Here is an 18,275-nt window from a genome sequence, read left to right as displayed (position 1 = left end):
TAATATAACAAAAAAACTTAAATAATATCCATTAATGCAACACATATTATCTACAAATAATTAAGTAGTATCCAATAATGTAACAAGTAATATAACAAAAAAACTTAAATAATATCCATTAATGCAACACATATTATCTACAAATAATTAAGTAGTATCCAATAATGTAATAAGTAATATAAATAAAAACTTAAATAATATCCATTAATGCAACACATATTATCTACAAATAATTAAGTAGTATCCAATAATGTAACAAGTAATATAACAAAAAAACTTAAATAATATCCATTAATGCAACACATATTATCTACAAATAATTAAGTAGTATCCAATAATGTAATAAGTAATATAAAAAAAAACTTAAATAATATCCATTAATGCAACACATATTATCTACAAATAATTAAGTAGTATCCAATAATGTAACAAGTAATATAAAAAAAACTTAAATAATATCCATTAATGCAACAAATATTATCTACAAATAATTAAGTAGTATCCAATAATGTAACAAGTAATATAAACAAAAAACTTAAATAATATCCATTAATGCAACAAATATTATCTACAAATAATTAAGTAGTATCCAATAATGTAACAAGTAATATAAACAAAAAACTTAAATAATATCCATTAATGCAACAAATATTATCTACAAATAATTAAGTAGTATCCAATAATAGGGACGGCGTGGCGCAGTGGAAGAATGGCCGTGCGCGACCCGAGGGTCCCTGGTTCAATCCCCACCTAGTACCAACCTCGTCATGTCCGTTGTGTCCTGAGCAAGACACTTCACCCTTGCTCCTGATGGGTGCTGGTTAGCGCCTTGCATGGCAGCTCCCTCCATCAGTGTGTGAATGTGTGTGTGAATGGGTAAATGTGGAAGTAGTGTCAAAGCGCTTTGAGTACCTTGAAGGTAGAAAAGCGCTATACAAGTACAACCCATTTATCATTTATTTATTATAATGTAACAAGTAATATAACAAAAAAACTTAAATAATATCCATTAATGCAACACATATTATCTACAAATAATTAAGTAGTATCCAATAATGTAACAAGTAATATACAAAAAAAACTTAAATAATATCCATTAATGCAACACATATTATCTACAAATAATTAAGTAGTATCCAATAATGTAACAAGTAATATAAACAAAAAACTTAAATAATATCCATTAATGCAACAAATATTATCTACAAATAATTAAGTAGTATCCAATAATGTAACAAGTAATATAAACAAAAAACTTAAATAATATCCATTAATGCAACAAATATTATCTACAAATAATTAAGTAGTATCCAATAATGTAACAAGTAATATAACAAAAAAACTTAAATAATATCCATTAATGCAACACATATTATCTACAAATAATTAAGTAGTATCCAATAATGTAATAAGTAATATAAATAAAAACTTAAATAATATCCATTAATGCAACACATATTATCTACAAATAATTAAGTAGTATCCAATAATGTAACAAGTAATATAAACAAAAAACTTAAATAATATCCATTAATGCAACAATATTATCTACAAATAATTAAGTAGTATCCAATAATGTAACAAGTAATATAACAAAAAAACTTAAATAATATCCATTAATGCAACACATATTATCTACAAATAATTAAGTAGTATCCAATAATGTAATAAGTAATATAAATAAAAACTTAAATAATATCCATTAATGCAACACATATTATCTACAAATAATTAAGTAGTATCCAATAATGTAATAAGTAATATAAATAAAAACTTAAATAATATCCATTAATGCAACACATATTATCTACAAATAATTAAGTAGTATCCAATAATGTAACAAGTAATATAAACAAAAAACTTAAATAATATCCATTAATGCAACAAATATTATCTACAAATAATTAAGTAGTATCCAATAATGTAACAAGTAATATAAAAAAAAAACTTAAATAATATCCATTAATGCAACAAATATTATCTACAAATAATTAAGTAGTATCCAATAATGTAATAAGTAATATAAATAAAAACTTAAATAATATCCATTAATGCAACAAATATTATCTACAAATAATTAAGTAGTATCCAATAATGTAACAAGTAATATAACAAAAAAACTTAAATAATATCCAATTTTGCAACAAATATTATCTACAAATAATTAAGTAGTATCCAATAATGTAACAAGTAATATAAACAAAAAACTTAAATAATATCCATTAATGCAACAAATATTATCTACAAATAATTAAGTAGTATCCAATAATGTAATAAGTAATATAAATAAAAACTTAAATAATATCCATTAATGCAACACATATTATCTACAAATAATTAAGTAGTATCCAATAATGTAACAAGTAATATAAACAAAAAACTTAAATAATATCCATTAATGCAACAAATATTATCTACAAATAATTAAGTAGTATCCAATAATGTAACAAGTAATATAACAAAAAAACTTAAATAATATCCATTAATGCAACACATATTATCTACAAATAATTAAGTAGTATCCAATAATGTAATAAGTAATATAAATAAAAACTTAAATCATATCCATTAATGCAACACATATTATCTACAAATAATTAAGTAGTATCCAATAATGTAACAAGTAATATAAACAAAAAACTTAAATAATATCCATTAATGCAACAAATATTATCTACAAATAATTAAGTAGTATCCAATAATGTAACAAGTAATATAAAAAAAAAACTTAAATAATATCCATTAATGCAACACATATTATCTACAAATAATTAAGTAGTATCCAATAATGTAACAAGTAATACAAACAAAAAACTTAAATAATATCCATTAATGCAACAAATATTATCTACAAATAATTAAGTAGTATCCAATAATGTAACAAGTAATATAAAAAAAAAACTTAAATAATATCCATTAATGCAACAAATATTATCTACAAATAATTAAGTAGTATCCAATAATGTAACAAGTAATATAAAAAAAAACTTAAATAATATCCATTAATGCAACACATATTATCTACAAATAATTAAGTAGTATCCAATAATGTAACAAGTAATATAAACAAAAAACTTAAATAATATCCATTAATGCAACACATATTATCTACAAATAATTAAGTAGTATCCAATAATGTAACAAGTAATATAACAAAAAAACTTAAATAATATCCATTAATGCAACACATATTATCTACAAATAATTAAGTAGTATCCAATAATGTAATAAGTAATATAAATAAAAACTTAAATAATATCCATTAATGCAACACATATTATCTACAAATAATTAAGTAGTATCCAATAATGTAACAAGTAATATAAACAAAAAATTTAAATAATATCCATTAATGCAACAAATATTATCTACGAATAATTAAGTAGTGTCCAATAATGTAACAAGTAATATAAACAAAACACTTAAATAATATCCATTAATGCAACAAATATTATCTACAAATAATTAAGTAGTATCCAATAATGTAATAAGTAATATAAATAAAAACTTAAATAATATCCATTAATGCAACACATATTATCTACAAATAATTAAGTAGTATCCAATAATGTAACAAGTAATATAAAAAAAACTTAAATAATATCCATTAATGCAACAAATATTATCTACAAATAATTAAGTAGTATCCAATAATGTAACAAGTAATATAACAAAAAAACTTAAATAATATCCATTAATGCAACACATATTATCTACAAATAATTAAGTAGTATCCAATAATGTAATAAGTAATATAAATAATAACTTAAATAATATCCATTAATGCAACACATATTATCTACAAATAATTAAGTAGTATCCAATAATGTAACAAGTAATATAAAAAAAAAAACTTAAATAATATCCATTAATGTAACACATATTATCTACAAATAATTAAGTAGTATCCAATAATGTAACAAGTAATATAAAAAAAAACTTAAATAATATCCATTAATGCAACACATATTATCTACAAATAATTAAGTAGTATCCAATAATGTAACAAGTAATATAAACAAAAAACTTAAATAATATCCATTAATGCAACACATATTATCTACAAATAATTAAGTAGTATCCAATAATGTAACAAGTAATATAAAAAAAAAACTTAAATAATATCCATTAATGCAACAAATATTATCTATAAATAATTAAGTAGTATCCAATAATGTAACAAGTAATATACAAAAAAAACTTAAATAATATCCATTAATACAACACATATTATCTACAAATAATTAAGTAGTATCCAATAATGTAACAAGTAATATAAAAAAAAAAACTTAAATAATATCCATTAATGCAACACATATTATCTACAAATAATTAAGTAGTATCCAATAATGTAACAAGTAATATAACAAAAAAACTTAAATAATATCCATTAATGCAACACATATTATCTACAAATAATTAAGTAGTATCCAATAATGTAACAAGTAATATAAACAAAAAACTTAAATAATATCCATTAATGCAACACATATTATCTACAAATAATTAAGTAGTATCCAATAATGTAACAAGTAATATACAAAAAAAACTTAAATAATATCCATTAATGCAACACATATTATCTACAAATAATTAAGTAGTATCCAATAATGTAACAAGTAATATAAAAAAAAAAACTTAAATAATATCCATTAATGCAACACATATTATCTACGAATAATTAAGTAGTATCCAATAATGTAACAAGTAATATAAACAAAAAACTTAAATAATATCCATTAATGCAACAAATATTATCTACAAATAATTAAGTAGAATCCAATAATGTAACAAGTAATATAACAAAAAAACTTGAATAATATCCATTAATGCAACACATATTATCTACAAATAATTAAGTAGTATCCAATAATGTAATAAGTAATATAAATAAAAACTTAAATAATATCCATTAATGCAACACATATTATCTACAAATAATTAAGTAGTATCCAATAATGTAACAAGTAATATAAACAAAAAACTTAAATAATATCCATTAATGCAACAAATATTATCTACAAATAATTAAGTAGTATCCAATAATGTAACAAGTAATATAACAAAAAAACTTAAATAATATCCATTAATGCAACACATATTATCTACAAATAATTAAGTAGTATCCAATAATGTAACAAGTAATATAAAAAAAACTTAAATAATATCCATTAATGCAACAAATATTATCTACAAATAATTAAGTAGTATCCAATAATGTAACAAGTAATATAAAAAAAAACTTAAATAATATCCATTAATGCAACAAATATTATCTACAAATAATTAAGTAGTATCCAATAATGTAACAAGTAATATACAAAAAAGACTTAAATAATATCCATTAATGCAACACATATTATCTACAAATAATTAAGTAGTATCCAATAATGTAACAAGTAATATAAACAAAAAACTTAAATAATATCCATTAATGCAACAAATATTATCTACAAATAATTAAGTAGTATCCAATAATGTAACAAGTAATATAACAAAAAAACTTAAATAATATCCATTAATGCAACACATATTATCTACAAATAATTAAGTAGTATCCAATAATGTAACAAGTAATATAAACAAAAAACTTAAATAATATCCATTAATGCAACACATATTATCTACAAATAATTAAGTAGTATCCAATAATGTAACAAGTAATATACAAAAAAAACTTAAATAATATCCATTAATGCAACACATATTATCTACAAATAATTAAGTAGTATCCAATAATGTAACAAGTAATATAAAAAAAAAAACTTAAATAATATCCATTAATGCAACACATATTATCTACAAATAATTAAGTAGTATCCAATAATGTAACAAGTAATATAAACAAAAAACTTAAATAATATCCATTAATGCAACAAATATTATCTACAAATAATTAAGTAGTATCCAATAATGTAACAAGTGATATAACAAAAAAACTTAAATAATATCCATTAATGCAACACATATTATCTACAAATAATTAAGTAGTATCCAATAATGTAATAAGTAATATAAATAAAAACTTAAATAATATCCATTAATGCAACACATATTATCTACAAATAATTAAGTAGTATCCAATAATGTAACAAGTAATATAAACAAAAAACTTAAATAATATCCATTAATGCAACAAATATTATCTACAAATAATTAAGTAGTATCCAATAATGTAACAAGTAATATAACAAAAAAACTTAAATAATATCCATTAATGCAACACATATTATCTACAAATAATTAAGTAGTATCCAATAATGTAATAAGTAATATAAATAAAAACTTAAATAATATCCATTAATGCAACACATATTATCTACAAATAATTAAGTAGTATCCAATAATGTAACAAGTAATATAAACAAAAAACTTAAATAATATCCATTAATGCAACAAATATTATCTACAAATAATTAAGTAGTATCCAATAATGTAACAAGTAATATAACAAAAAAACTTAAATAATATCCATTAATGCAACACATATTATCTACAAATAATTAAGTAGTATCCAATAATGTAATAAGTAATATAAATAAAAACTTAAATATTATCCATTAATGCAACACATATTATCTACAAATAATTAAGTAGTATCCAATAATGTAACAAGTAATATAAACAAAAAACTTAAATAATATCCATTAATGCAACAAATATTATCTACAAATAATTAAGTAGTATCCAATAATGTAACAAGTAATATAAACAAAAAACTTAAATAATGTCCATTAATGCAACACATATTATCTACAAATAATTAAGTAGTATCCAATAATGTAACAAGTAATATAAAAAAAAACTTAAATAATATCCATTAATGCAACAAATATTATCTACAAATAATTAAGTAGTATCCAATAATGTAACAAGTAATATAAAAAAAAAACTTAAATAATATCCATTAATGCAACAAATATTATCTACAAATAATTAAGTAGTATCCAATAATGTAACAAGTAATATAAACAAAAAACTTAAATAATATCCATTAATGCAACAAATATTATCTACAAATAATTAAGTAGTATCCAATAATGTAACAAGTAATATAAAAAAAAACTTAAATAATATCCATTAATGCAACAAATATTATCTACAAATAATTAAGTAGTATCCAATAATGTAACAAGTAATATACAAAAAAAACTTAAAAAATATCCATTAATGCAACACATAGTATCTACAAATAATTAAGTAGTTTCCAATAATGTAACAAGTAATATAAAAAAAACAACTTAAATAATATCCATTAATGCAACACATATTATCTACAAATAATTAAGTAGTATCCAATAATGTAACAAGTAATATAAAAAAACAAACTTAAATAATATCCATTAATGCAACACATATTATCTACAAATAATTAAGTAGTATCCAATAATGTAACAAGTAATATAAAAAAAACCTTAAATAATATCCATTAATGCAACACATATTATGAAAAACCTTGAATAGTATCCAATAATTCAACAAATATTATTTAAAAAAATTAAATGGTATCCAATAATGCAACAAATATTATAATAACAAATAAATAGTATCCAATAATGTAACAAATATTATTAAAAAAAACTTCAATAGTATCCAATTTTGCAACACATATCAAAAAACTTCAATAGTATCTAATAATGCAACAAATATTATGAACAAAAATTTAATTGTATCTAATAATGCAACAAAGATTATTAAAATACACTTGAATCGTATCCAATAATGCAACACATATTATTAAAAAAAAACTTCAGTAGTATCTAATGGTTCAACAAATATTATACTATCATACAATCCAAACGTTTCTGGTTGAAATATAAATAAATACTTAAATATCTGCTTGACTCAGGATCTCAAAGTAAGTATTCATCAAGTTGTACGCTGTAAAAAATGGCAATAGATTTCACATTAAAAACAGCAACCTTAAGATTTTACTGTAAAATAATAGTGGTTGTTTTTCTATTTACAATAATGCTGTGACAACCATCATATATTTTACGATTTTAACATCTACAGATTTTTTGATTTTTTTTACAGCGTACACTAAAACAATATAGAACAATCAAATACATGGGAAGTTGTGTAAAAATATCACAAGGCATATAGGGTCACAAAATTAGATACATGCATAAATCTAATGAGCCATTGTTTTGTAAAAATAAATAATGATGAAAAATAATATACATAATTTAGTTTTTGATAGAGGGATGTCTTTTTTTTTAAATGATTTATTTATGTTTTTAAACGTTTGTTTTTATCCTCTGTAAAATCCTAAAAAAAACAACAACAAAGAAGTGTGTTCTTGTCTCTCGTAATGATTGTAAATGATAGGCAACATTACAACAACAAAAAAAGTGCAGTCCCCCTTTAAGTCTAAGACTAGATCCTACCAACCTAAGTCTATGAGCATGAACTGATGAAGCCTACTGAGGTATTGGCACCAGCCGCTAGACTAGATCTGACCAACCTAAGTCTAAGACTAGATGTGACCAATCTAAGTTTAAGAGCATAAACAGATGAAGCCTACTGAGGTATTGGCACCAGCTGCGAGACTAGATGTGACCAATCTAAGTCTAAAACTAGATGTGACCAATCTAAGTCTAAGACTAGATGAGACCAATCTACGTCTAAGACTAGATGTGACCAATCTAAGTCTAAGACTAGATGTGACCAGTCTAAGACTAGATGTGACCAATCTAAGTCTAAGAACATGAACTGATGAAGCCTACCGAGGTATTGGCACCAGCTGCTAGACGAGATGTGACCAATCTAAGTCTAAGACTAGATGTGACCAATCTAAGTCTAAGACTAGATCTGACCAATCTAAGTTTAATAGCATGAACTGATGAAGCCTACTGAGGTATTGGCACCAGCTGCGGGACTAGATGTGACCAATCTAAGTCCAAGACTAGATGTGACCAATCTAAGTCTAAGACTAGATGTGACCAGTCTAAGACTAGATGTGACCAATCTAAGTCTAAGAACATGAACTGATGAAGCCTACCGAGGTATTGGCACCAGCTGCTGGACTGGATGTGACCAATCTAAGTCTAAGACTAGATGTGACCAATCTAAGTCTAAGACTAGATGTGACCAATCTAAGTCTAAGACTAGATGTGACCAGTCTAAGTCTAAGACTAGATGTGACCAGTCTAAGACTAGATGTGACCAATCTAAGTCTAAGAACATGAACTGATGAAGCCTACCGAGGTATTGGCACCAGCTGCTAGACTAGATGTGACTAATCTAAGTCTAAGACTAGATCTGACCAATCTAAGTTTAAGAGCATGAACTGATGAAGCCTACTGAGGTATTGGCACCAGCTGCGAGACTAGATGTGACCAATCTAAGTCTAAGACTAGATGTGACCAATCTAAGTCTAAGACTAGATGTGACCAATCTAAGTCTAAGACTAGATGTGACCAGTCTAAGACTAGATGTGACCAATCTAAGTCTAAGAACATGAACTGATGAAGCCTACCGAGGTATTGGCACCAGCTGCTAGACTAGATGTGACCAATCTAAGTCTAAGACTAGATCTGACCAATCTAAGTTTAAGAGCATGAACTGATGAAGCCTACTGAGGTATTGGCACCAGCTGCGAGACTAGATGTGACCAATCTAAGTCTAAGACTAGATGTGACCAATCTAAGTCTAAGACTAGATGTGACCAATCTAAGTCTAAGACTAGATGTGACCAGTCTAAGACTAGATGTGACCAATCTAAGTCTAAGAACATGAACTGATGAAGCCTACCGAGGTATTGACACCAGCTGCGAGACTAGATGTGACCAATCTAAGTCTAAAACTAGATGTGACCAATCTAAGTCTAAGACTAGATGTGACCAGTCTAAGACTAGATGTGACCAATCTAAGTCTAAGACTAGATGTGACCAATCTAAGTCTAAGACTAGATGTGACCAATCTAAGTCTAAGACTAGATGTGACCAGTCTAAGACTAGATGTGACCAATCTAAGTCTAAGAACATGAACTGATGAAGCCTACCGAGGTATTGGCACCAGCTGCGAGACTAGATGTGACCAATCTAAGTCTAAGACTAGATGTGACCAATCTAAGTCTAAGACTAGATGTGACCAGTCTAAGACTAGATGTGACCAATCTAAGTCTAAGAACATGAACTGATGAAGCCTACCGAGGTATTGGCACCAGCTGCTAGACGAGATGTGACCAATCTAAGTCTAAGACTAGATGTGACCAATCTAAGTTTAAGAGCATGAACTGATGAAGCCTACTGAGGTATTGGCACCAGCTGCGAGACTAGATGTGACCAATCTAAGTCTAACACTAGATGTGACCAATCTAAGTCTAAGACTAGATGTGACCAATCTAAGTCTAAGACTAGATGTGACCAATCTAAGTCTAAGAACATGAACTGATGAAGCCTACCGAGGTATTGGCACCAGCTGCTAGACGAGATGTGACCAATCTAAGTCTAAGACTAGATCTGACCAATCTAAGTTTAAGAGCATGAACTGATGAAGCCTACTGAGGTATTGGCACCAGCTGCGAGACTAGATGTGACCAATCTAAGTCTATGACTAGATGTGACCAATCTAAGTCTAAGACTAGATGTGACCAATCTAAGACTAGATGTGACCAATCTAAGTCTAAGAACATGAACTGATGAAGCCTACCGAGGTATTGGCACCAGCTGCTAGACGAGATGTGACCAATCTAAGTCTAACAACATGAACTGATGAAGCCTACCGAGGTATTGGCACCAGCTGCTAGACTAGATGTGACCAATCTAAGTCTAAGACTAGATCTGACCAATCTAAGTTTAAGAGCATGAACTGATGAAGCCTACTGAGGTATTGGCACCAGCTGCGAGACTAGATGTGACCAATCTAAGTCTAAGACTAGATGTGACCAATCTAAGTCTAAGACTAGATGTGACCAATCTAAGTCTAAGACTAGATGTGACCAATCTAAGTCTAAGAACATGAACTGATGAAGCCTACCGAGGTATTGGCACCAGCTGCGAGACTAGATGTGACCAATCTAAGTCTAAGACTAGATGTGACCAATCTAAGTCTAAGACTAGATGTGACCAATCTAAGTCTAAGACTAGATGTGACCAATCTAAGTCTAAGACTAGATGTTACAATCTAAGTCCATGATCATGAACTGATGAAGTCTACTCAGATGAGAGACAAAACGCCTTCTAAGACAAACCAAACAGTCCAGTTGTGATCTGAGATGACTGTGGTCAGATTATGAAAGCAATGATTATTAATCAAAATAACATCAAAACAGAGAGGATGACAATATCATTGCAGTATATAACAATAATATGATTATTAGAAAATAAGGCGAAGGGTCTCTTCCTCCCGTGTGCAGCTGGGATAGGCTCCGGCACCTCCCGTGACCCTGAAAGGGACAAGCGGTAGAAAATGGATGGATGGATGGATCATTAGAAGAAACCTTCATTTTACCATAAATAATGCATGCAGCCTCTGATGGACCTCATGAAATTGCACAGGTGTACCTTGAGTCCAGACCTGAACAGTATCGAAAGGCAATCAACTTTTTCACTAACTTTCTTCCCAGAACTGAGTCAGAGAGTACGTCTGGATCCTAGATGACGACACTGAATATTTATGAAAGATAATAATAATAATATTAATACATTTTATTTATAAGGCGCCTTTCTGGGCACTCAAAGACACCGTACCAAATCAAAACAATAAAATCAAATTGGATAAAAACAACAATAACAACAACAACAAAGATAGAGAAGAAAAGATGATTACAATGAATAAGCAGTCAGGAATAGGTGTGTTTTGAGTCTTGATTTGAAGAGGGATATTGAGTCTTGATTTGAAGAGGGATATTGAGTGTAAGTTACGAAAGTCTGGTGGCAAAGAGTTCCAAAGATGTGGGGCAGAGCGACTGAAAGCTCGGGCACCCATGGTGGACAGTTTAAATAAAGGGACAGTGAGATGGATGGATGAAGAGGATCTTAGGGAACGTGAGGGCGTGGGGACATGGATCAGGTCAGAGAGATAAGATGGAGAGAGGTTATGGATGGCTTTGAAAGTGAGGATAATTATTTTAAAGTGGATACGATGTTTGATGGGTAGCCAGTGGAGTTGCTGCAGAACAGGGGTGATAAGCTGGATTGATTTGAAGAGGGATATTGAGTCTTGATTTGAAGAGGGATATTGAGTGTAAGTTACGAAAGACTGGTGGCAAAGAGTTCCAAAGATGTGGGGCAGAGCAACTGAAAGCTCGGGCACCCATGGTGGACAGTTTAAATAAAGGGACAGTGAGATGGATGGATGAAGAGGATCTTAGGGAACGTGAGGGCGTGGGGACATGGATCAGGTCAGAGAGATAAGATGGAGAGAGGTTATGGATGGCTTTGAAAGTGAGGATAATTATTTTAAAGTGGATACGATGTTTGATGGGTAGCCAGTGGAGTTGCTGCAGAACAGGGGTGATAAGCTGGATTGATTTGAAGAGGGATATTGAGTCTTGATTTGAAGAGGGATATTGAGTGTAAGTTACGAAAGTCTGGTGGCAAAGAGTTCCAAAGATGTGGGGCAGAGCGACTGAAAGCTCGGGCACCCATGGTGGACAGTTTAAATAAAGGGACAGTGAGATGGATGGATGAAGAGGATCTTAGGGAACGTGAGGGCGTGGGGACATGGATCAGGTCAGAGAGATAAGATGGAGAGAGGTTATGGATGGCTTTGAAAGTGAGGATAATTATTTTAAAGTGGATACGATGTTTGATGGGTAGCCAGTGGAGTTGCTGCAGAACAGGGGTGATAAGCTGGATTGATTTGAAGAGGGATATTGAGTCTTGATTTGAAGAGGGATATTGAGTGTAAGTTACGAAAGTCTGGTGGCAAAGAGTTCCAAAGATGTGGGGCAGAGCGACTGAAAGCTCGGGCACCCATGGTGGACAGTTTAAATAAAGGGACAGTGAGATGGATGGATGAAGAGGATCTTAGGGAACGTGAGGGCGTGGGGACATGGATCAGGTCAGAGAGATAAGATGGAGAGAGGTTATGGATGGCTTTGAAAGTGAGGATAATTATTTTAAAGTGGATACGATGTTTGATGGGTAGCCAGTGGAGTTGCTGCAGAACAGGGGTGATAAGCTGGATTGAAGGGGTTCTGGTGATTAACCGGGCTGCAGAGTTCTGGAGAAGCTGAAGTTTGTGAAGTGACTTGTTAAGGGGGACCAAACAGGAGAGAGTTGCAGTAGTCCAGGCGAGGATGGGAGGTTTCTATCGCAAACAGTTATTCTCCTTTCAAATGAAATGATGTTTGGTCGGGAAAGAAGAAAATTAATTTTGCATGAAAAAAGTAACAAAGATGTTTGCTTGCAGAGAGCAGAGGACGACCGGCCCACATGCTCCTCGCGGACCCTCAGAGACCAAATGGACAGTTCGGAGGAGGACGTCCTGGCGCACATCCAGAGACGTCTGTCCCAGTGTCTCCTGGACAACTCGGACACGCGCCGGCCGGAGGGCCAGGAGGACAATGAGGACGAGGAAGCGGCAGGCGAGCGCTTCCAGCAGCTCCTGGAGCTCAAGTGTCAGATCCGGAACAGTGGCGAGTACGACCTGTTCTACAGCCGCCGCAGCACCATCGAGTGCAGCATGGCCGAGCAGGGCGGCGTCCAGCATGAGCTGCGCATGCTCAACGAGGAGCTGCGCAGCATCGAGCTGGAATGCCAGAACATCATGAAGGCCCACAAGATCCGCAAGAGCCTGCAGTCGCCCTCCACCACCGGGTGCTCGGTGCCCTCTGAGCCCAGGGACCAAAACCTCCACAAGGGGAGTGAGGACAAGGACAGCTCCAGTGCCTACAACACAGCGGAGAGTTCGCGGAGCACCCCGTTGGCCATGGATCGCTCTCCGGAACATTCCCTCCAGAGGATGGTGAGCCTCACCAACCAGAGGAACCGCCGCAGCAGCCTTGCCAGCCCCATCCCCGTGGCAGGATGCAGAGCGCCCCTCCTGGGCAAGAGCAGCAGCCCGGACCACAGCAACCCCTCGGACCAGTCGGATCAGACGCTTCTGCCCGAGGAGGACCATAAAGGGAAGCTGAGGCCTGGCGTTTCCCAAATCCCTTACTTCTCCCCGTCCCAGCACCGGCAGAGCAACATCCCAGAGCACGCCCACCACTACCAGAGCTACATGCAGCTGATCCAGCAGCGCTCGGCGGTGGAGTACGCCCAGAGCCAGCTCAGCCTGCTCAGCATCTGCAAGGAGCCCCAGAGCCCCCTCAACCAGCCCAAGATGGAATGGAAGGTGAAGATCCGCAGCGACGGCACGCGCTACATCACCAAGCGGCCCGTGCGGGACAAGATCCTGCGGGAGCGCGCCCTGAAGATCAAGGAGGAGCGCAGCGGCGGCATGACCACGGACGACGACGCCATGAGCGAGATGAAGATGGGCCGCTACTGGAGCAAAGAGGAGAGGAAGCAGCATTTGGTGCGAGCCAAGGAGCAGAAGAAGAGGCGGGAGTTCATGCAGAGGAGCCGCCTGGAGAGCTTGAAGGAGAACCCTCAGAGCAGCAGCGAGGTCAGCATCATCGAGCTGAGCCACAAGAAGATGATGAAGAAGCGCAACAAGAAGATCCTGGACAACTGGATGACCATCCAGGAGCTGATGACTCACGGGGCCAAGGCTCCGGAGGGAGCGCAGGTGCACAACGCCTTCCTCTCGGTCACCACCGTATGATACGAGAACTTCCTTTCTACCCGCGTGGTATGAGATGATTGCCTCGTTCAATGTGGCCTTTTTATCAGGACAATAGGAGTATTTTTCACACTTTGTAGGCGCAAAGAGCATTTTGTAAAGAATTTATGGCGTCCCCTTCACTTTTTCTATCGGACATCTTCTTACGTTCCCCCTTCTTTTTTACATCTACGCTAGCGCTCAGAAGTTTGTGGACACTTTTCCATTCAGTGGGACGTGTGTGTCAGAGTTTGACTGATATGGTTTGTTGGAACCATATACAGTACAACTTTTCCACGTGTGTGTGTGTGTGTGTGTGTGTGTGTGTGTGTGTGTGTGTGTGTGTGTGTGTGTGTTTCATACGCAAAACTGGTTTGAATGCTTGTCCACTCCTCTATACATTGTTTACATGGCTAACACTTCTCTACACACTTCATCGGTACACTTGAACTATCTGACCCTCGAAGAGAGCTATATCCAAAAATCTGCCATTTAACATATTTAAAAGGGAACTGCACTTTTTAGGGAATGTTGCCTATCATTCATTCATTCATTATGAGAGACAACAATTTAACAAGTCTTTTTTTTTTTTTAAGGCCTTTAAAGCGCTTGAAAGATGCAACTAATGAGAGTCACCGTTGTAACCTTCAAAAACTTCAAAACCCTCCAACATTTTATATACACACTGCAAGTATTTATATATAATGTAGAAACAGACACCTTCATAACAATATGTAATATGTACAATATACACACTGCAAGTATATATATAATGTAGTAACAGACGCCTTCATAACAATATGTATTATGTACAATATACACACTGCAAGTATTTATATATATATATATATATATATATATATATATATATATATATATATATATATGTATATATATAATGTAGTAACAAACACCTTCATAACAATATGTAATATGTACAATATACACACTGCAAGTATATATATATTGTAGTAACATACACCTTCATAACAATATGTATTATGTACAATATACACACAGCAAGTATATATATAATGTAGTAACAGACGCCTTCATAACAATATGTATTATGTACAATATACACACTGCAAGTATTTATATATATATATATATATATATATATATATATATATATATATATATATATATATATATATATATATATATATATATGTATATATATAATGTAGTAACAAACACCTTCATAACAATATGTAATATGTACAATATACACACTGCAAGTATATATATATTGTAGTAACATACACCTTCATAACAATATGTATTATGTACAATATACACACTGCAAGTATATATATAATGTAGTAACAGACACCTTCATAACAATATGTATTATGTACAATATACACACTGCAAGTATATATATAATGTAGTAACAGACACCTTCATAACAATATGTAATATGCACAATATACACACTGCAAGTATATATATAATGTAGTAACAGACACTTCATAACAATATGTACAATATACACACTGCAATTATATATATATAATGTAGTAACAGACACCTTCATAACAATATGTAATATGTACAATAAACACACTGCAAGTATATATATATATATAATGTAGTAACAGACACCTTCATAACAATATGTAATATGTACAATATACACACTGCAAGTATATAGATATATAATGTAGTACCAGACACATTCATAACAATATGTATTATGTACAATATACACACTGCAAGTATATATATAATGTAGTAACAGACACCTTCATAACAATATGTAATATGTACAATATACACACTGCAAGTATATATATAATGTAGTAACAGACACCTTCATAATAATATGTATTATGTACAATATACACACTGCAAGTATATATATAATGTAGTAACAGACACCTTCATAACAATATGTAATATGCACAATATACACACTGCAAGTATATATATAATGTAGTAACAGACACTTTCATAACAATATGTAATATGCACAATATACACACTGCAAGTATATATATAATGTAGTAACAGACACTTTCATAACAATATGTAATATGTACAATATACACACTGCAAGTATATATATAATGTAGTAACAGACACCTTCATAACAATATGTAATATGCACAATATACACACTGCAAGTATATATATAATGTAGTAACAGACACCTTCATAACAATATGTAATATGTACAATATACACACTGCAAGTATATATATATATATATATATATATATATATATATATATATATATATATATATATATATATATATATATATATATATATATATATACATATATATGTATATATATAATGTAGTAACAAACACCTTCATAACAATATGTAATATGTACACTATACACACTGCAAGTATATATATAATGTAGTAACAGACACCTTCATAACAATATGTATTATGTACAATATACACACAGCAAGTATATATATAATGTAGTAACAGACACCTTCATAACAATATGTAATATGTACAATATACACACTGCAAGTATATATATAATGTAGTAACAGACACCTTCATAACAATATGTAATATGTACAATATACACACTGCAAGTAATGTAGTAACAGACACCTTCATAACAATATGTAATATGTACAATATACATACTGCAAGTATATAGATATATAATGTAGTACCAGACACATTCATAACAAAATGTATTATGTACAATATACACACTGCAAGTATATATATAATGTAGTAACAGACACCTTCATAACAATATGTAATATGTACAATATACACACTGCAAGTATATATATAATGTAGCAACAGACACCTTCATAACAATATGTATTATGTACAATATACACACTGCAAGTATATATATAATGTAGTAACAGACACCTTCATAACAATATGTAATATGTACAATATACACACTGCAAGTATATATATAATGTAGTAACAGACACTTTCATAACAATATGTAATATGCACAATATACACACTGCAAGTAATGTAGTAACAGACACCTTCATAACAATATGTAACATGTTCAATATTTACCGTATTTTGATCATTTAAATCAATGCTGGGACTGATTTCTTTCGCTCATTGATTTCTGTTTCTATAGCAACGCACATCTGACTTCCGGATTCAAACGTGAGTGTGTTTCCTAATCAGGCCGGTACAGCTCGGTTGGCAGAGTGGCTGTGCCAGCAACTTGAGGGTTCCAGGTCCGATCCCCGCTTCCGCCATCCTAGTCACTGCCGTTGTGTCCTTGGGCAAGACACTTCACCCACCTGCTCCCAGTGCCACCCACACTGGTTTAAATGTAACTTAGATATTGGGTTTCACTATGTAAAGCGCTTTGAATCACTAGAGAAAAGCGCTATATAAATAGAATTCACTTCACACTAATCATGGCAGACTTGGTAACAGAGATGACTATTTTTTGGACAAATGAGGATTCACAACATTAAACTTGAAGTTGAAGTGATTTTGAAGCTATAAATATGGAACTTGGAGACAAATTATTTCGACATAAATGGATTGCTTAACCAAAATCGACAGGAAACATCACCGTACATTACACTACATA

At 31.3% G+C, this 18,275-nt stretch overlaps 1 protein-coding gene across 1 annotated transcript in view; it reads left to right on the top strand.

The window, feature by feature from the left end:
- The window catches only part of LOC133612755 (PDZ domain-containing RING finger protein 4-like), a 190,132-nt gene extending 175,411 nt beyond the window's left edge, over positions 1-14,721 (top strand). The window contains exon 8 of the mRNA XM_061970434.1: positions 13,363-14,721. Coding sequence (XP_061826418.1) covers positions 13,363-14,721 — 1,359 coding nt within the window. The remainder of the gene's footprint in view (positions 1-13,362) is intronic.
- Positions 14,722-18,275: the final 3,554 nt, after the last annotated feature.

Source organism: Nerophis lumbriciformis, linkage group LG10 (assembly GCF_033978685.3).
Source record: "Nerophis lumbriciformis linkage group LG10, RoL_Nlum_v2.1, whole genome shotgun sequence".
Lineage (NCBI taxonomy): Eukaryota > Metazoa > Chordata > Actinopteri > Syngnathiformes > Syngnathidae > Nerophis > Nerophis lumbriciformis.
The sequence above is the reverse complement of the archived record's forward strand: the minus strand, read 5'-3'. Positions and strand labels throughout refer to the sequence as shown.